The sequence below is a fragment of the Hevea brasiliensis genome, chromosome 10 (genome assembly GCF_030052815.1).
Source record: "Hevea brasiliensis isolate MT/VB/25A 57/8 chromosome 10, ASM3005281v1, whole genome shotgun sequence".
In the NCBI taxonomy this organism is placed as follows: domain Eukaryota; kingdom Viridiplantae; phylum Streptophyta; class Magnoliopsida; order Malpighiales; family Euphorbiaceae; genus Hevea; species Hevea brasiliensis.
The window spans coordinates 5,882,483-5,902,354 of NC_079502.1; the positions used below are offsets into that span (position 1 = coordinate 5,882,483).

At 35.1% G+C, this 19,872-nt stretch overlaps 3 protein-coding genes and 1 pseudogene across 10 annotated transcripts; 2 read left to right on the forward strand and 2 right to left on the reverse strand.

Moving 5' to 3' along the window:
* Positions 1 to 1,702: 1,702 nt before the first annotated feature.
* Positions 1,703 to 4,397, reverse strand: LOC110648538 (H/ACA ribonucleoprotein complex subunit 3-like protein). The gene is made up of 4 exons (XM_021802811.2): positions 4,263 to 4,397; positions 4,088 to 4,163; positions 3,313 to 3,355; positions 1,703 to 2,051 (listed from the first exon to the last, which is right to left on the reverse strand). Exons 2-4 carry the CDS (start codon positions 4,139 to 4,141, stop codon positions 1,954 to 1,956), a joined length of 195 nt encoding a protein of 64 aa, XP_021658503.1. The 5' UTR covers positions 4,142 to 4,163; positions 4,263 to 4,397; the 3' UTR covers positions 1,703 to 1,953.
* Positions 4,398 to 4,475: 78 nt separating this feature from the next.
* Positions 4,476 to 6,840, forward strand: LOC110652582 (uncharacterized protein At1g03900). Of its 3 annotated transcripts, none has more exons than XM_021808196.2 (3): positions 4,476 to 5,168; positions 5,512 to 5,799; positions 6,236 to 6,534. In XM_021808196.2, exons 1-3 carry the CDS (start codon positions 4,680 to 4,682, stop codon positions 6,302 to 6,304), a joined length of 846 nt encoding a protein of 281 aa, XP_021663888.2. In that variant the 5' UTR covers positions 4,476 to 4,679; the 3' UTR covers positions 6,305 to 6,534. The 3 variants fall into 3 exon arrangements, with proteins under 3 accessions (XP_021663888.2, XP_057985012.1, XP_021663889.2); XM_021808197.2 differs by lacking the exon at positions 6,236 to 6,534 and adding an exon at positions 6,592 to 6,840 and having other exon boundaries at positions 4,518 to 5,168; XM_058129029.1 differs by having other exon boundaries at positions 4,517 to 5,168; positions 5,512 to 6,534.
* A 923-nt stretch (positions 6,841 to 7,763) lies between these two features.
* LOC110648534 (protein CHROMATIN REMODELING 8) lies at positions 7,764 to 15,147 on the reverse strand. 6 transcript variants are annotated; one of them, XM_058129030.1, is made up of 8 exons: positions 14,941 to 15,147; positions 13,857 to 13,960; positions 12,884 to 13,432; positions 12,334 to 12,739; positions 10,943 to 11,810; positions 10,202 to 10,811; positions 8,975 to 9,445; positions 7,764 to 8,535 (listed from the first exon to the last, which is right to left on the reverse strand). In XM_058129030.1, exons 2-8 carry the CDS (start codon positions 13,944 to 13,946, stop codon positions 7,885 to 7,887), a joined length of 3,645 nt encoding a protein of 1,214 aa, XP_057985013.1. In that variant the 5' UTR covers positions 13,947 to 13,960; positions 14,941 to 15,147; the 3' UTR covers positions 7,764 to 7,884. The 6 variants fall into 6 exon arrangements, with proteins under 6 accessions (XP_057985013.1, XP_057985015.1, XP_057985014.1 ...); XM_058129032.1 differs by having other exon boundaries at positions 13,857 to 13,992; XM_058129031.1 differs by having other exon boundaries at positions 13,857 to 13,996.
* Positions 15,148 to 15,348: 201 nt separating this feature from the next.
* On the forward strand, positions 15,349 to 18,787 carry LOC110648537 (ABC transporter I family member 21-like; annotated as a pseudogene).
* Positions 18,788 to 19,872: the final 1,085 nt, after the last annotated feature.

A 19,872-nucleotide genomic window follows, 5' to 3' on the forward strand; every position in this document is an offset into this window, starting at 1 on the left:
TATCTAAAAAAAAAAAAGAAATAATCAACTATTATGCGAAAGATTGTTTTCCTCTGTTTAGATCACCGATAAACATAAGTTCGTAATTATCCATATTTTTTTTCTTCTTATAAAAATGCTATGATGTGTTTATATTGTAATACGTATTAATGAATTTGTTAAATTTTTTATAAAAAATAAACATAATTAATAAATTAAAAAATATTTTTATGAAATCTATAAATAATAAATAGATTACATAAACCAAAAATTAATAAAAATAAAATTTAACCAAATCATCAGTAGAGAAAATTTCCAATCTTCGGAAATCTTATTATTATAAGTTTTAATTTTAATAGAGTATAATGATATTAAAAATATATTTAAGTTAAAATTCTATATTAACTTGGACTTTGGATAAGTAAGTACCGGATTTTATTTAGAAAAAATAATTTATATATAATATTTATTAAATATATTATTTTTAATATTTTTAAGATTTGAGTGATTTTTTTTTATATTCAAGAAAGTATAACATTTATTTAACAGACTTAAATTTAAATTTATATTTCATAATCTCCTACTTAAAAAAAATTGTTTTTTATAGAAGAATTTCGGTGCATCATAGGCCTACACCGCATACACTCTTAACTCGTACATCCTTTAGGCTTTCAGACACCTATCCACATGTTGCTCATCCATGATAATCCTAGTATCACAGAACATCACCCATTAACTTTCCAAAATTCTTTCATTATATATATCACACTTACTATGCCATTACGTCTCCTGATACAATGCTTGGTTATACTTGTATGTATTGATATCAGAATAGAGATTGGGACCTCTACTCCATGAAATATTATATAGCATATTATCGGATTATATGAAAATAGTTTTTTATCTTACAAAAACGTGAAAACCAGCTTTTTAAACCACCGATTCTTATTTGATGAAAGAGAAAAAAAAAAGAAGCTGTTGCCACCAGATAACCTCTCCCTCCATTGTGCAAAAATTGGCCAAAGGTTTTCTTCTTGAAACCACTAGCAAATTGTTTTATTTATTTTTTTTAACTTTTTAAAATTTTTATTGTTTGCCTTTTATAATAATTATTTAATAACCAGTTTTTGAGATTTTGGAACGATCAATATTTTTTTTCTTATAAATAACTCCTCAAATCCCAACAACTGGACTTAAATTGAGATCCAACTGGAGCTGTAATCGCCAAAAACTGAAACTGTTTTAGACTTGGATCAAAATCAAACCGAGACCAACAATGAACTAAATTCAATTTGAACCAGACCAATCAAGTATGATTCTAGTTTGATCCGGCTGGAAGGGATGAACCGCCAGTTCAAGCCTAGAACCAGCGTAAGGCCATCCCCAGGGGAACTTGTAAATAATATTAGCCATTTTACTGCTAAACAATCATAGGGTAACCAATACGACAGGGATGAGTAATTATTAAGTGCAGCCAACATGGCGCACATACAAATATGTATGGAACCAGCGGATAACATAACAAGAAATTGGCAGAAAAATGAGCCTGCAATAAACTGTCTATCACAATTAAAACCATCTAAGATCAAAGTATGCATCAATCGAATGATGCAAAATTTATGCAGAGATGAGAATGTCATGGTTTCCTCTAGACTGAAAGATAAAGGGTATGGTTTTTAATCCACCAGTCGGTCAACTGTGCCAGCAAAACCAAAGATTCAGCTTTCCACAATGTGTTACTAATATATTTGGCCATCTATTCATTAGCATTCCATGAAATATCATTCAAAAATGTCATGCATTTCAATCATATAACAAATATTGGCTACAACAGTCCTGCTACGTTATGGCAGCAAATAAACTACCTTCCATAGCCATTGAAAGGATAAAAACAGGAACAATCTTTGGCACTTTAGAAGGAAAGCTCCATATCAGATAGCTCCAGTAGAATACAGCATAAAGCACTTGATAGACTCAGTACTTTGGAGGTGGCTGCTGGGTTGGCAACAATCCAAAGCGCTTCTTTAGAAGAACTCTTTGCCTTGAGAATTTATCATCAGGAGAGAAGCGAGCTGCAATTAAGCAGTGAAACAGAAATACATCAATGAAAAATAAACTTCCCAATGTTCTTAAAAGCAGAAAAAATGAGGGAGGGATGGAGAGAGAGCCACCAAAGACTCAAATTGTTTGTTTTCTCCTCAAACTATAGCTTTCATAGAAACTCGGTATATGACTCTTTTGATGGCTCCGTTAACCAAACAAATTCTATCCAGAAATCTGGTGCAAATCATAGGCACTGGTAACAGTCCATAACAGATGAAAGTTTCAGGCAAGGAAGAACTTCAATAGTTAAATTCACCAAATGCCTCTCTAAATCATTTAGTTTTTTCCAATAAAATCAACCATATGCTAATAATCCACCACCAAGTTGGCGCATGCAGTTTTCAGTTTAAACCAAAAAGCAAATTGAAGTTGGGTTTTTCAGTCTAGGCTATTTGGTTTGGTTTGAGATTTTAGATAATTTCAGTTTTCAGTTCCCTTTTTTCCGACAAAAATAAAATGAATATACATATATATAATGCCTTTTTTTTAATAGGGCTTCTGTATATTTTGTGTAGGTCCAGCCTATAGACTAATTCCAGCCCACGTGAATTGATTTTTATGTATGTTGATGCTGATTTTTTTCAATAAATTTGGTTCTCTTTGAACTGAACTGAACTAATATTTGTCGGTTTGGTTCAGTTCAGTTATTCCTTGAATATTGGTTCAATCTGGATTTTAAGGTCGACCGGTTTTCAGTTTTGCTTGAATCGAACCAACCAAAGCTCCCCCACCACCAAGTCAATCCCATTCTAACATTATCAAACTGATTCAAGTAGCAAAAACAATAAAAGAAGCAAGATCAAGTTTGGCAAACTGATTTCCCAAAGGCACAAATTGAGTCAGTGACATTTTAGTCAAGAATATATTTGCATTGTTTAATGCAATGCTCCTAGCAAACTAAATTTCAGCAATACGACAATTTCATTCTTCTATTTTATTTTATTGTTAAAAGGATTCATTAAAAAATTAAAAGAAAGACATCGTAAAAGAACAAAAAGAGCCAGTAATATCGTTAATCTTGAAATTTTATACAATAAAAGAAAATAAATGCAGGTCAGAAATTAGTTACACAAGAGATGATAAGATTTTCTTAGAGAAATGTGAATCATGATGATAGCCCATTCAATAGACAAAAACAAGATTGAAGGGTCAATCAGTACAGCCCTATATACATTCCTCTTGTGGATTGGAAAATCTAAGTACCTCGCTCCATATATTAAGACATATTACCTGGATGAGCAGATTGAGTAGCAAGCCCCAGTGGTGATTCCTTCTGCATGCAAAAGAGCAATTCAACATGAATAGAGCAAAATTCAAAAATAAAAAGAAGCAAATAGTGCAAACATCAAAAGCTTATACAACAAGACACATATTTGAGCATTGGCTCAAAAGCACAATGCATTCAAATTAATAGTTGCACAAGCCACTCCAGATTTGTTCAATTTCAGGAAACCATCTCATATATGACCGTGCGCAACACTTAGTTATCAATCTTACAATTAAAAGGAAGGGAGGAAGAGAATGATAGGAAAAAAAAAAGATTGAGAGAAAAAAAAAAAAAGAAGCATAATCTTCAATTGATAAGATATCCATTTTTGCCATGCTGTCTACGGATTAAACCAATAGAATAAAAGACAGAACAGAATGGTGCATTTTCTAAAAGCTTCCTTGTACCATCCTCAAGCAAATCTATGATGGATAAATCAGCCTGTAATAACATTGTTAATTAGAGCCATTTACATCATAAAGTTGACGGCAAAACACCAAAGGTTACATCAACTTGGAAGGCAGAAAAGGAGCATCTAAACAGCCAAGTATTCAAGTACTTTTTCAATATTTTAGCTTTCTACCTTTAAAAGAATCAATTAAGAAAAAGTTTATGAACCCACAACAGCTTGAAAATGACAAAGCTGAAACAAGGTCTCACTCCTGACTCACAGCAATGCAAATTAAATTATTGAAACTTGAAGATCAAGTAAAATACAACATCTAGAAAGGAACATACCTTGGTGGTGTACACCTTATCACCTTTCTCGTTTATGTAGAACTGAAGATACATTTGTAACTCCTCCCTTTCCCACCTGGTTAAAACAAATGTCAGCATCCACAATGTTAGAACCCTAATATCAAGTTCGATAGCCAGAAAAACCTAATCAATCACCACCAGGTCCACCACCTACCTAAGAACAACAATGAATGAAGCTAAAAATTTCAACCTCTCTCTGCAAAGACGATAACGCTGGAAGGGGTTAGGGTTTATGACTTTGCATTTTATAGGGTGAAAGGCTTAGCCAGCCCAGACCAGCCCAGCCAAGATGTGAATTGGGCCAATGGCGAAGGAAAAGCGCGTGAAGGAGACAAAGGGCAAATTGGTAATTAAGCTGAGACCTCTCTCTCTCTCTCTCTGTGCCTCTCTGCCGTCTCATTACAGTTGACCAATCAATCACCCTTCGAAGTTACGTCTCTGCAAATCTCTCTCTCCTGTTGATACAATCCCTGCACCTCACAAATCTCGGAAGAATTATCCCCTTACAAAATTTAAGCCCAATATCTCACCACATTACCTTCACAGTCCTTCAAAAGAACCCTCCAAAACGATGTCATTTGAGGAGGATGAGGAATCCATGGAGCACACTCTCCTGGTCGTACGCGAGGTTTCCGTCTACAAAATTCCTCCCCGCTCTACCTCCGGCGGCTACAAATGCGGGGAGTGGTTGCAGTCCGATAAGATCTGGTCCGGTAGGCTTCGGGTCGTTTCATGCAAGGACAGATGTGAGATCCGGTTGGAGGATCCCAACTCAGGCGAGCTGTTCGCAGCTTGTTTCGTACAACCGGGTCAGCGCGAGACCTCGGTAGAGACGGTGCTTGACTCTTCTCGGTATTTCGTACTTAAGATCGAGGACGGAGGAGGGAAGCACGCATTTATCGGGCTAGGGTTTGCAGAGAGAAATGAGGCATTTGATTTCAATGTGGCGTTATCGGATCATGAGAAATACGTGAGGAGAGAACACGAGAAGGAGATTGGGGAGACGAGCGAGAGCGATACTCACATAGATATACATCCTGCTGTAAATCACAGATTGAAGGTATGAAAAATTTTTCTTCTTTTTTCTTTTTTGAGATTTAGTGTACTCAGAATAGAGCAATGCTTGTAAGCTGGAATAGCTGGTTGATGATATTTATGACTTATCGGGTGGGTTATCTGGAATTCTGTATTCCTGACATTTTTGCATTGGTTATGAACTCATCTTTACTATGAATCTGTATTTTCACTGCTATTGTTGGAATTTTCGTTATTTTTGCTGTTTATGTGGTTTGATTGACTCTCTGCAATATTTTCTTAGTTGATTTATATGGGTTTAAAGTTCTAATTAATCTAATTTTGGATGAAATTAACGGACACTATCTTGAAATATTGGATTATTATAGGAAGGTGAAACCATTCGAATAAATGTGAAGCACAAACCATCTAGTGGAACTGGAATGCTTTCAGCTGCAGGACTATCAGGGGGTCATTCTGGAACTGGAAAGTCTAAACCTTTAGGGATTGCCCCGCCACCAAGTGGGGCAGTAAAAATTAGGTCTCCACTCCCACCCCCTCCAAATGATCCAGCTACGGCACGAATGACTGCTGTTAATCATGGTGTTGGTATCAAATCACCTAAAGAAAATACAAAACGTTCTATGGATCATTTATCAGATCTTTCTCCACTTGAGGTAAGCCTCTTTGGCTCTTTCCTTGTAGCAGCTAATGTTTGCCCGTATCCACACTGCATGAGAGCATCAGCATCGATATATTTTTAATAGTTTTCGAAAAACCATCAATCTTTTGTGTTGCATTGCTAATGTCTGCCTTGTGCTCCATTATTGAGCAAGGACAATGAGATATGTGATTGAAGTGCTAGGTCACATTAGCTGTTGATCATATCCTTTCTTTGATGCTGGTCCTTTTACTAAGTTATGGAAGCATATTAATTTGCTGTGATTGTGTGTAGCTGCCTTTTTTTGTGACTCTGGATGCACGGTGTTTGGATATTATGATTTATCCAGGCTTGCCCCTACTTTAACTAAATATGTTTGGCTAGCCTTTGTTGAGAGCTTTCTTTCGTAGATGCATCTTTTGTCATGGCTCATTTGCTGTTGGTGATTGCAGAGGAATCTTCCTTCAGCAACATCAGGTTCAGCAAAGACAACTACATCGGGATCATGGGCGGCTTTCTAGTTGTGTGGGGTATTTATTGAGTGTGAAATTGAAACCTCTGTTTGATGTCTTCTTGGAAAAAAGTGAAAATGAACAATATAATTTGACAGAAGTATGAAAGCACACCCAAATACGTTCATATGCGGAAAATAATGTTTAATAGAATACATGGAATGCTTCTGCCTTCCTACATGAACTCTGATGGTCACATTTCTACGTATAATGGAAAATTGAATTACATTTCTTCTTCATTCAGGTTGGTTGATTTGTAACGTGTCAAATTGATATGTGGCATATGTTTTGTGCAGCTGCATAGCGTGCATTCTGCTGTTGTGGAACAAAATGTGGTTCTCATTAACTGTTTATGCTTTTGACTTTTCAGATATTTTTTATTATTTTTTATTCTCTAATTTGAGGTCATCTTGTTAATCTTGTTCTGGCCGGTTTTGATTTCCTGTAAACTTCCTGGTTCCCGTGGGGTTGATTGACCCATTAACGCTGTTAATTCCCTAATGCAATTCAATCAGTCATCCTTTTTTTTTTCCTTTAAAAAAGAAGATTTTACAGATGCCCTGTGCTGCCGACAGACAGATGCCCTGGTGTACACACGGATGAAAGCAAATTCAAGAGTTTATTCCACCATTTAATTTACTAATAAAAAGAAAAATAATAACAATTACTAAATTATTTATTTGCCTCGCAAACAATTTGCCTTATTCAATTCGGTGCGCTGCACATCTCTCTCTCTCTCTGTCGCTACACAATTTAATGGCTACATATAACCGTCATTTAATACAATATTTATTTAGTGTCTACTTAATATTATTTTTTACACAATTTAATGGTTATATTTAACCTTCATTTAATACAATATTTATTTAGTGTCTATTTAATATTATTTTTGAAAGATTAAAATTATTTTTTTAATAAAATTATTATTTTAAATATTAAAAAAATAATTTAAAAAATTTATTTTATTAGTTTAATATTATTATAATTAAAATTTATTAAATTTAATTTTAAATTATTTTTTAATAATTTTTTATTAATATATTTAAAAAAATAATTTTCTTAACAGAATATTCAAATAGACCTCTATATGGAACAGATCAAAGCCCATGTAAGACTTGTGTTTTTCATCCCAGTCAAAATTAATTTTGACCGAATTAAAGTAAATACTTTTTTTCTATTTATTTAATTTTCTTTTAAATAAAATTCTAATTATCTAACAATTGAGTTGGAACTCCAACAGTTTCTAATGTAAATAAGACTATCATTATCAACTCCACAGATTTTTTTTTTTTTTTTTTTTTTTTTTTTAATACGAACACTCCACACAGAATCGATATCCTTTGATGTAGTTGTGATATAAGACCAATGTCTTATCCTAGTGTTAAAGGGAGATTGCTTAGGTGCCAACGTCAGGCATGAAATCTCACTAAGCATTAATTTAGCTTTTTTCTAAGAAAAGGTGCTACCATGAACCAACACTACCAAAAGGTACTACGATTACCAAAATGTTTTCCATGCAAAAAAGGAGGAAGCTCGCAACACGGTAGCAAGATCTGTGCTGTCAAAGCAAATAAACATTAAGCCATGAGTTATTGCTGTCCATACTCTGGCTTCAAAACCCACAATTTTCCATTTTGGTCTTCCTCCAATATAGCTATCTCCTTCAAAAGATTCTTAAACAAGGGCAGATCCTTTGAAGGGATCCTATCCTTGAAGTGCTGCACTATGCTTGATGAATCAGCGCTTCCACCTCTTTGTTGTATGAATGTACAGATCTGCCGAATCAGTATTTCAGGCTGGACGCTAGATGAATTTTGAGATGACATTCCATTTTCAGCCCTTGCTCTGTTAGCAGAACTTGATGCCAGCCCAGCACCAACAGCCTTTTCTTGATTTCCACGAATTTTTGCTAGTAGTTCAGCTGAGGATAATGCCTTTCCAGCAGAAGCTCCAGCAGCTATTCCATTCAAGCTGCTTGTTTTATTGCTGGATGATTGATCAGAATATCTAATCAGCTGGGAATTCACAGTTAATCCAAATTTCTGGCTAACAGAAGATGGTGCACCAGCAGTCCCCGATTTCCCTGTCCATGTTGGGACAGATATGCTATCACGACTACGCAGCATTCGTGATTGACGCAATGCTTCTGCTGCCTTTTGCGCAACTTGGGAAGCCTGCTCCTCAAGTCTCATCTTCTCTTCCTCATGTGCATTCATAATAGCATCATGGTTCATTGCACTCTGAAGGAAAAGATGAAAAAGAAGTCAGAGAAGAAAAATGAAAACATTTCAGAAATGGAACTGGAGTTTTAATCAACATACAGATACAGTCTAATATATGCTGTACCAATACATCAAAAAGTAATTATTGAACATCATCGTAGACAAGTTATTGTATAAAAAGCATTGGTTGTATTTTATAAAAAAAAATATGATAATAGTGAAACAGGACCACAGCCTCTGAAAAAAAAAAAATGGCAAGCTTGCTTCCAGACTCCCAAATGCAACCAAGAATAATACAGAGAATAAACACATTTTATTTTTGAAAGACTCAACCAAAACCAATTACAATTATACCACAAAATAATGTAACTGTAGAAAAAATAAGATATATCGAAACAAGATAGACAACAATTTCACCATATAAAAACTCAAAAGATAAACAGATGATGAAACTTACATGTATCCCATGAGCATCAAAAAGACTCCTCAAAATATTTGTTTCTTCATCCACTTCATCACTATGTTTTGCTTTTTCTTTCCCTTTCATCCTGGAGCATCCGGTATCAGGTTTGCTTTCCTGGTCCATTGCAGCAGCATCATCAGCACGTGATGCCCTACATTTATGGTGTTTCTGCTTGTCCTGCTTTTCTTTCTTTGCACCAACAACATTTACATCTTCAGATAACTGACTGAAAATATTAAATGTTTCAGTTGACCCACTCTCTCCATCATCATTCAAAGTGAAAAGATCCTTCATATCTCGAGCTTTAAAGAACCTTCTCTGCTGTGGGTTTTTCAATATCTTATTAGTAAGAAAATGTTTGTAAATCTGCCGGTGGTACACCTTCTCCTCAATAGTTCCACGTGTAATCAATCTATAAACAGTGACATCCCGTTTCTGACCAATACGCCAAGCCCTTTCCCTTGCCTGTTATGAGCAATGAGAGTCCTCAATATCCAGAAATACTGATTAAAAATAAAGCTAAATTCAGATTCTGCCGCTATGGTGAATCATAATCAAAATATTTTCAACAAAACTTTATTGAAATTTCATTAGATATTGTATGTATTATTAAATTTAGAGAGAGTGCTGGGCAAACTACACATTGATTCATTCTACCATGGGCTTATATAAATGATTGAGTTATTTTACACATCAAAATGACTAACCACTTTAATGGTACAGTCCAACTATTTATATTTTGCCTTTTCATTTTATAAATTTCCCATGTGGGACAAGTATTCCCAACACTCCCCTCTCAAATGCAACCACAAGATTGTAACATGACAGTTAATTAGTAATAACCCAATAGCCCAATTATACAACCTTATGAGTCACTGAAACTTAGGGCTTTGATACCATGTTAAATTCGGAGAAAGTATTTGGCAAATTATATTGTAATTCATTCTAATACAGCCTTATATAAATGATTGAGTTATTTTATACATAAAAATGACTAGCCACTTTAATGTTGCAATCCAACCATTTACATTTTGCCCCTTAATTTTATAGATTTTTCATGTTGGACAAGAATTCCCTAAATGTATATTGAAAGATAATATAAGCAATACCATTTCAACTGTGATTATTACCATGCATAACTTTTTAAAAAATATAATTCAAATTTGCAAGTAAATGCAAAAATAAAAAATTATTTAAAATCAATAATTAGCAGCAACATACCTGCATGTCAGTTGAAGGATTCCAATCCGGGTCAAAGATGATCACTCTATTTGCACCGGTTAGATTAGTCCCTAATCCACCAACCTTTGTAGTTAAGATGAAAATGAAGACATCATTTGAGTTGTTAAATTCATCTATTAGGGCCATTCTCTGCTTTATCGGAGTAAGGCCATCCATTCGTCGGTAGCAATAACCACTAGAAATTAAGAAATTTTCGAGAATGTCAAGCATTTGTTGAGTTTGAGAAAAAAGAAGAACACGATGTCCCTGCTCCTGCCAAACCTTAAGCACTTGGGCAATGACTTTCATTTTTCCACTTCGTACGGGATTTCCATAGTCTGGATTTTGACATGAATGCTCTCTCTCAAGCAGATCAGGGTGGTTACATATTTTGCGCATCACATCTATTCCATATAAAGAATTCCTATTTCCATCAAGTATTTGTTCAACCTCAGTACTTGCAAGAAATGCTCTATACACAGAACGTTGCTCTGCAGTAAGGCTACAAAAGAGGACATGTTCAGTTTTTTTTGGAAGCTGTGCATCCACATCCACCTTCATGCGACGAAGAAGGTAAGGCATAATCAAGTCACGCAGGACCACAGCACACCTGTAGCAAGACAAACATAGGATCCAGATTAGAAACTTGAAATTAGAAACCAGATGGAACTATAAAATCTGTGAATTTCATGCAAGCTCTGTTCCAAAAAATTTCAGACATAATCACATAACAATTTGTACCTGTAGGCTGTAGATACTTGCAGTGGTGAGGCATTGGCATAGCCACCAACAGATATAGGAACAGCAAATTCAGCCTCAAAAACTGGCAGTACCCCGAGTTTACCAGGGAAAACAAAATCAAACAGAGACCACAGTTCACTCAACTTGTTCTGAATTGGTGCTCCTGTCATTATTATACGGTGAACCGTTTGAAGCTGTTTGCAAACCAGAGTAATTTCAGCATTTGGATTGCGAATTCGATGTCCTTCATCCAGAACTGCATAGCCCCACTCAATGTCAAGCAATTTTTCTCCTAGCAGCCTTAGTTGCTCATAAGTGGTTATAAGCAACCCAGACTCTGATTTCAGAACTCGATTTATTAAGGAATCCCATTTATTGGAATTTTTAGATGATAAATTCCCCTCAAAATTGCTGTCAAGCGAACCTTCACTTTCATTATCACTATCATAAGATTTGGCCTGCTTCTTCCTATGAGCCAAATCTTGTGCTGAATCATGTAGTAGCTCCACATGAAAGCGTGGGTACCACTTCTGTGCTTCCCTTTTCCATTGTCGCAAGAGTGTGACAGGGCAAACAACAATGCTTGGTTTGTACATGTTACTGAAGTGCAATGCTCCCAGAAAAGATAAGACCTGGATGGTCTTACCAAGACCCATCTCATCCCCAATAATACCACCAGCCCTTTGGCAATGCAGTTCCCATAGCCACTGCACTCCCACTTTCTGGTATTCAAAAAGTTCATTAAAAATAGCTTCGGGGATTTTTAGCCCACCTTCAAGTGTTACAAAGGAAGAATCACCATTATCTTCACCATCCTCTAGCTTTTCCTCTTCATAGCTGGATGTAACTGAGCCACACCTTGCACCATCTGCAGAACAATGATTCTACCATGACATACAATTTATAATGAAACAGTTGCATCTCTGTTGGGTGGAATTTTAGTTCAACATATCTGTCTTAAAGACATAATTTTTACTCTAACATCTGTGCTAAAAACATACACATCACAATGAAATTATTGATTATAGTTCAAAGTGTTCCTCACGGCTAAACAAAGGCATGGCTAGCAGCAAGAGTATGCAGTCAAACAAGTTGAAAGACAGATATGGTACAGGCTACGCTGGGGTGCATGTTATAGATGAGAAAAATTGTTGAACAGCCGAATGAAACAAAAGCATATGCTTTTTTTTTTCCCTCTAAACAAGTTATAAGCAACCATATATAAAATTTAAGATAAGATGCCCAGGCATGCTTTGAGTTTTGACCACTTGATCAGCTGTAAAGAAACAATGTATGAACAGTTGAAAATAAGCAATCAGTTCACATGGCACAGAAAAATACTATAGCCATGCAATTTCAAATACCTTAAGCGAGGAAATTATTGAACATACCACTTTCTTCCAAGTGGTTTTCCTCATGTGAAATTCGTTTGCTCCATTTCTGGCCTGGCAAAGGACGTTTTGTTTTCCTTTTTGAGCCCTTCCCCTTCTCTGCATCACTTTCTGGGGATCGAGGGACTTGCAAAGGTGTTTTCAGCCTCTGAAAAGGATGAGTAGGAGCCTCAAGCTTTGGCAGAGAATCCAAATCAAGCATTTTAGTCATCGGGCGAGCTTTCATGGCCTCTCTCATTGACTGGGAAGCTCTAGCAATACTGTCAGAAGCAATATCATCACTCCTTTCCTCTTCCTCAGATACTTTGCACCCACTTGATGGCCCTGGCTGCTGAAGACGGCGCTCAAATCCCTTAAGCTTATGAAAAGGGGTTAAAATACCTTTCCTGACCAGCTCATCCCTTTCCTAGAACATAAACAGTGTAATGTTAGCATTCTCCATAGCTCATAGCACTGAAACATGTAAAGAAGTCATTTGATCCTTCCTAGCCTAGTGTAAATCTGATTAAGAAACTCATATAGATAAAACTAGAAATAAATTTTAACTCACTGTTTCAACAAATCCAGTAGAAGCTGTATCCAACATTGCATCAAAGTCTGTATCATCACTAAATGAAACCTTTCTCTGACTCCTTTCCTTTTTTTTGCCTGGTTTCTGAACTTCTTTCACATTTCTATTTCGTCTAGTTTCTTCCCTAACCATGTCTGCCAACAGATTTTCATAGTCAACTCCCTTGGTAGTGTCATCCTCATGCAAATCTGAAAGTTCTTTCTCAATTTGAACCTTTGTCCTCTTAAGACTTTTTAGCCGATCAGCAGCTAGGGCTCGTTGAAGAGTGAAATCATTGGGAGAAACCAGCACATCATCCTTTCTATCCCCACACTCTGCTTTATCATCATCATCATGGTCTTCACTACTGGCAACATTTCTCACTTGTTCAAAAGTAGAAGCAACAGCATCTATTTCAAATTTTACAGCCCTCAATCTATTATAGAGTTTTGTTTGGCTGGTAGATGATGGATCAATGTTTTTTGACTTGTCAGGAAGCACCACAGTGCTCCCTCCAGCTTCACCATCAGTTTCAGCATTGTCTCTCACCTGCCATATAGGAATCACTTTTCTCAATTTGTAACACTTTGATGAATGATAAACAGCTCATATCATTCTCATCGCTAAGACAAGATGATATATTCCAGAAAAAACTAACTAAACAAAGCAATATCTCACAAAACTTTAGAAAGACATGCTAAAATTAAATTATAACTTCACTTAGATCATCCTTTAACACTCCTTGCATTTCATAAATTAGTTGATAATGATCCTGCCTTGTTTTTAGAACTTCTAACAAATAAAATGTCTATTGCGTAGAAGAGCCCAAATCCCAAAACCCACTAAATTACACTATTCAGTCCTGATAATATAAACTCTAATGCACATGATGACATGTAACTTATCAATAAGAAAGGCAATGCATTTACATTGCTCTGCAAAAACAAAAATGATAAAGAATCTAAATTCATACCTCTGCTAAAATGTCACGCTCAATGTCTTCAGGATTTGCAGACGTTATTCCCAAAGTACTGAGAAGAACTTTGTCCTCATCTTCCTCCATGATTATAAATCACACTACTCAAACACCATGACAAAGCTGAGATAAGCTATCTAGCAAAATAAAGGGCCGAAATTAAAATTCATTCTTCAAGCAAATGCAAATTAGTCACTTTTTCCAGGTTGAGGAATTCAATTAGAGGTCAACCTTTTAAATGACTACTCCCTCGGGAAGGAGAAACATGTTTTGCTTTCTAGGCCACATTGGATTGCAGTTACCAAACTCCATGGAATCAGAAACCTGAGTTTTATATCCCATGGATTCAACATACTTCTTTTCCAAACCCTTATTTGGGGGTTTCATTGAATAAGAGATTATGAAAAATTCATGGATTCTGCCTCACCGTTTCTTAACCAAACAATAGATTTTATCCAAATATATACATTCTTCAAAATCCATCATTCAGATTCCCTCGAGCTGAACATATGCCTAATGGTAACAAACGGAACTAGACAAACAAACATGATTCTTTCCTTCCAAAAGAACACAATTTCCAACTCAAAAGTATAGAGAGGTTCAGCATACATACATTTCTTTTCTTTTCATTTTGCTTAGAACTAACCAATTAATCAACATATAACAAAAAAAATAGTATATTTTACTAAAATAATCTTCAATTATGCCATCAATATTTCAATTTCATATACACGTGATAAAACACGATTGAGCTGCAATATCTCTAAACAAGAAATTCCTCTTATAAAACGATTAGAGAGCTGCAATTCTATGTTCTACCCACCAATCTCTGAGCAAGTAACTTTCAAGCTAACCCTACAGCCCACTGCAAAAATCCGGAAATGCGCCCCAGAAACCAAGCATAGAATAAACTCCTTGTTTTCTACAATATAATGCAAACATTTTCCAGATTTTCAATTCCGATATTCAAACTCAAGAATTGCGCACCCAAGAAAACAGAACCAAATCAACGAAGCTGATTAACAAGCAAATAACACAAAATGAAACGAATTTTCTTCTTAAATGAATTCTATTAACATACCTAAAAGTTCGAGAGTCGAAATTGTAAGTCTTAAATTTCAGCTCCAAATTCGAACCTCTCGGATTTAGTTTTTTTCCCCCAAAAATATAATCAAAATTTTCTGTCGAAGCCGAAGATAGATTCAAGGTCTTCCTTTGCACTCCTTTATTCTTCTTCTCTGCGCTCCTTTTCCTTTCCCAGCAAAAATAATCGCACTGCGACGACGGCTGATAAACTGACGTCGTTTTATAGTGCCAACTCACGAAACTTCTACGGTTTTTACAAATCCAGTACGATTTTTTTAATGACGTGGCAACAAAAATTAAAGAAAATAAAAATGATAACGATCAAATCAAGAAAATGTGGAATGATTTTGTTGAACCATGTACGAGAGCGACGTGGCATAAAGTAGCTTACCACGTGTAAAAAAAATGCGACCAAGTAGACAGCTACCAAACTAGAGTAGCGGGAGACGTGTATAGAATCACCGCCGCGAACATTAGAGGCTCCGTACAGTTCTTCCATTTTATAGAGCTGAAGGAAAATGACGAAAATGCATGGAGATCGAGAGAAAGTGAAGAAGACGAAAATGGGAAACAAAGCAGTATCAGCGTGCGTGGCAGGCAATTCGCATACCATGGGAAGCCTCGCCTCCTCTCTTCTACGATTTCTATCTGAAGATCCCTCCTGGATCTCGCTGATGGATCCGGTAATCCAAAATTTTTACTCCTTTAATGTCGAAATTCCTTCAGTTTCAGCTTTCTTTATGAGCTTTTGTACTCTGTGGTTAAACTCTGCTTGTCTGGTGTAGGTTGAAGATTATGGCGGGTAAGCATATGGCGGGAGGAAGAGATGCAGTGCAAGATTGCAATTGCTAACACTCAATTGGTTTGTGGTGGTGATTTGGCCTATTTAGGTGGTTATTGGAGTAAAACCGTTGGATCTGATGTGAGTTTTCGAGCTTTTTTTCTTAATCAAGATCTTATTAGATCTACCAATTTCATATTATTTGTTTTTTTTTGTGTTCAAACAAGATAGATTTTTGTTAATAGACCATAGCTCAAAGCTAGTGAGGCAATGTCCCATTTAAGAATATTATACTGTGTTAAAATTTCAATGTAATTAGTTTGAGTGGATGAGTTTTGCCAAGTTAGCTAATTCAGTCTTTTGCTTTGTTTTAAGGGTTAATTGCCAAAAAAAAAAAAAAATGAAAACCTTTAGTTTGCATAATTTCTAATTGAACCCTCACGTTTGATGTGTCTCAAACTTACTCGACTGACCATTAAGAAACCTTTAGAGTATGGTGTTAGTTTTTATTTTGCTTTGTTTCTAGGGTTGTATAATAATATTGAATAAACTTTCCTAATGTTGGCTTGAATGTGGTTTATTAACCGTCGTCTCAATTTGAGACGTTAATAAGAGAGTTTAATTGGCATGTAAACTTTAGGTTTAATTAAAAAATAGACACTGTTGTTTTTTTTTAGCAATTAACCCTTTTTTAATTGGCTAACTTATGCCTAACATTGCCACAAGAGAACGAAAAAACAATGATAACCATACCATTTACCTGTTGATTTATGGATTTCATAGCAGACATACGAGTATAGACTTGAGTAATAATCAAATCATGGAAATGTCGGGTTTTGTCTAGTGCATTTATAAGTTTGTTGCACCCACACATACATGGAAATTTTTGCCTAGACTCAGTTTATGATGGATCCATGACATAATATGTATGGTGAAATTCATGTGTAAAATATGTAGGATCCACATATTTGTTTTTTGGCATATCTAAAACTCTAGATAAGTTTTTCCATACTTGTACTGTTTTTGTCTTCTACTTTATTCTTTTTTTTTTTTTTCTCTATTGGAGTATTTGCTTAAAATACATATAATTATGTATTAGAATATTTATTTTCTAATTAGATAAAAGTTCTTGAAAATAATCAGAGTGTTGACTCTTCACCCTTGAATGCAAAATGGATGAAGCATGCAAGTCAATTTTCTCAGTGTCATTGTATTTTCAAAATAATCTTCTCCAAGTTAGAATTTTCACTTTCTTGTTTTCCCTTCATTCTATCAAATGTAAATAAATTCATTCTTAATTACAAATTTCCAGGGAGAGATTCCACTCCAGGGTGACTTCTCTGCAGAACATATGATATTTGGAGGTAATTAATGAGTTGCTCTTGGTATTATTCTTTTCTTTCAATTTGTGTTGCATTTTCTACCTTTATCATAAGTCCTTGTTTAATTGCAAACAATTTTTGAAATCTCACTTATTTAGTCTTTTCATGGGCAGTTGAAGGGATTGATCCTGCTAGGAGAGAAAAGTTGATTGACTTGCTTGATATTGATCTACTATGGCATATGGATAAGGTATCAGAAGGGTAGCAGCATCGAATCCAGATTTTTATGGGTCTTCCTGTCCCATTTAAGGTACGGCGAAACATTGCAGGTCCTCTTGGTGCATTTGCAGTGGTAAAGGTTTGGGCTATTCCAGAGTTGGTTTCTGAAAATTCAGCAAAACCAAGTCTTTGATCTGGGAGTGCTTATCTGATTTGAACTTCTTATTCTACACCTTCTCCTTTATTGTAATGCAGAACTGTGTACTTAGTTGTTCTAATATCTACACTCACAAAAAAAAAATTCTACTTTCTTGCTGTTTTGGCTGTTTAACTAGACAAGGTGTTTAACTCTTCAACTTGCAGGTTTTGACTGACCTAATTGCTCATTTGCCCCCTTTAATGCCTTGTTTTGCATCTTGGTTCCTTGTATGATAAAGATATTGATGAGTGGTCCTCGTATTTCAATTTTCTCGCTAGCCAAAATTTTCTATTTTAGGTTCTTTTACTCAATGAGGACGACCTGGACGTAGTTGCCAGTCTGGATTTGCTTGAGTTCTCCAGGGAAGATTGTGAACAGGTATGATTTTTATCATGGCATCCAAGAAAGTAACATCATTGTCATATGAACTAAAATTGTTGAATATGAAACATTTTTCTGCTTCTTAAGTAAAACAATATGATCAGGTACCCTCTCAGCATTCTATTTTTTAAATATTTTTATGATAAATGAAGTGCGCAGAGTGCTTTTTTATTTCCTTAAGCGTTGGATCATAACATGTAAAAGAATTCCTCCTGGAAGCCAATTATCATATCATGAACATCTACTGCATTTCTTCCATTTATGCTATTTTATTGATTGCAGAGAGGAGCTACACTTGTATATGCAACTGATATATTTGATGGGTCGGAAACATGGGCAACTTATCTGGCTTGCATCCTGGATGGTGAACTGATCGAGGAGTTCTGAGAAGTTAATGGAGGTTCATGAGTTGAAAAGTTCTGACAAATGTTGATCTGCTTTATGTTGTTGAGTCCTGGCTTCAGTTTGAAACCAAGCGTGAGAAAAAGAAACCCACCAACCCTCCTGCTCAAAACCAAAAGACTTCTCTCTACCTGGTACTTATCCTTTTATGTAATGCAGACACATGGCATATTACCAAACATCTTTGTCAAGTTAATTTTCTTTTACATCCAATTTCAATTTCAAAATTGAATATGTAAGAAAATTGGGAGAAGCGAACTAATGAAGGCATCATTTCTAATGATGGAAGACAATGATACACAGGAGGCCAGGACTTTCACAAGAAGATTGAGGAAAACTGTTGCTGTTCGTACGTGTGCTGTTTGAATTGTTGGTGCCTGGATGTATACTTGACACTGAAATTCTCTTTCCCATAGCTGTATGCTGAAGTGGGAATAGCTCATAGGGTTTTGTCATTGCTCTTGGAGCTGCGGTTTAGAAAATTTACTTTAAAAATAATTTAAAATTAAATTAAATTAGTTTTTAATTTTTTTTTAAACTGTTTTTTTTAATCATATCTAAAATAGTTTTTTTTTTTCTGAAAAACAGTTAGAATGCTGCTTTTGGCCTGGTGAGATTTTTTAAGTAGATTTTGTCTACTATGTTATCTATAGACTAAGCCAATTAAATTAGTCCATATCATTCAACTTATGATTATATTATTATAAAGTGATTTAATTGATTTAGTCTATGAATGTTGCAGTATACTGAGTCTATTTGAGGATTTCTTAGTAATAATATAGCTTTGAGATTGAGTTGAAACTGGTTTAATACCATATAATTGCATAAAGCTTTTTTCTTGTGAAAGGCTCATTCTTCACCCATACAACAAAATTCTGCAACTTCAGTTCCAATAATATGTAACAAATCTCCAACTCAAAATTCTCCAGTTTAAACTATTTTCATGGAGGACAAATTCTGAGGGCTTTTAATCTGCTTAAGTGTCTTTATTTAAATCCTGACTGCAGGAGGTGTTTTAACCAAAACATGGATTCCATGTCTTTGCACTATGCCACAATATTTTAATAATCAATTCAATTGAACTAATTTTATAATAAAATTTATAAAATAAATGTTGAAGGTTTAGGGAAAAAAATATGTATATAATTATGCTCTACTCCTAATATTGTAATTGAATATAGAAGCAAATAAACTGTTACAGGAGCAGGTTGGTTATTAAATGATCAATTTTTGATGTGATACAATATAACCAATGGTAATAAAGTTTGGTAGGAGTGGGTAAACTTCAACTCAAGCCTTCAAATTAAAGAAATAACCATAATCCCAATTTCACTGCAAAAGCAAAAGCATACAATAATAGTAGCCAAAAAGTTTGAGTTTTGGTATCTTTCTTGCCAAACTATGGGATGCATCATTTTTCTGTGATGTGTATCTCTCCAACTTCCCCCACAACCACCTCATCTACACCAACATTTCCAAACTTTAGTGATTAGATTTTTCTTATTTAACTCGCTCCATTATAGATTCAATATATAAAATATATATAGGATTTACCTATTAAATACATGAATCACACATATTTATATATTAGATTTATGATAGATCGAATTTAGACAAGAATTA

What these genes read in the sequence shown, in the direction of transcription:
- LOC110648538 (XM_021802811.2), bottom strand. Translation starts at nt 4,141, where the DNA reads ATGTATCTTCAGTTCTACATAAACGAGAAAGGTGATAAGGTGTACACC. An exon ending in ATAAGGTGTACACCACCAAG is followed by an intron (nt 3,356 to 4,087) that starts GTATGTTCCTTT and finishes TTTTGCATGCAG; the next exon opens with AAGGAATCACCACTGGGGCT. An exon ending in TACTCAATCTGCTCATCCAG is followed by an intron (nt 2,052 to 3,312) that starts GTAATATGTCTT and finishes GCTTAATTGCAG; the next exon opens with CTCGCTTCTCTCCTGATGAT.
- LOC110648534 (XM_058129030.1), bottom strand. Translation starts at nt 13,946, where the DNA reads ATGGAGGAAGATGAGGACAAAGTTCTTCTCAGTACTTTGGGAATAACG. An exon ending in CTACTGGATTTGTTGAAACA is followed by an intron (nt 12,740 to 12,883) that starts GTGAGTTAAAAT and finishes TTTATGTTCTAG; the next exon opens with GAAAGGGATGAGCTGGTCAG. An exon ending in CAAGTATCTACAGCCTACAG is followed by an intron (nt 10,812 to 10,942) that starts GTACAAATTGTT and finishes GTCTTGCTACAG; the next exon opens with GTGTGCTGTGGTCCTGCGTG.
- LOC110652582 (XM_058129029.1), top strand. Translation starts at nt 4,680, where the DNA reads ATGTCATTTGAGGAGGATGAGGAATCCATGGAGCACACTCTCCTGGTC. An exon ending in CTGTAAATCACAGATTGAAG is followed by an intron (nt 5,169 to 5,511) that starts GTATGAAAAATT and finishes GGATTATTATAG; the next exon opens with GAAGGTGAAACCATTCGAAT.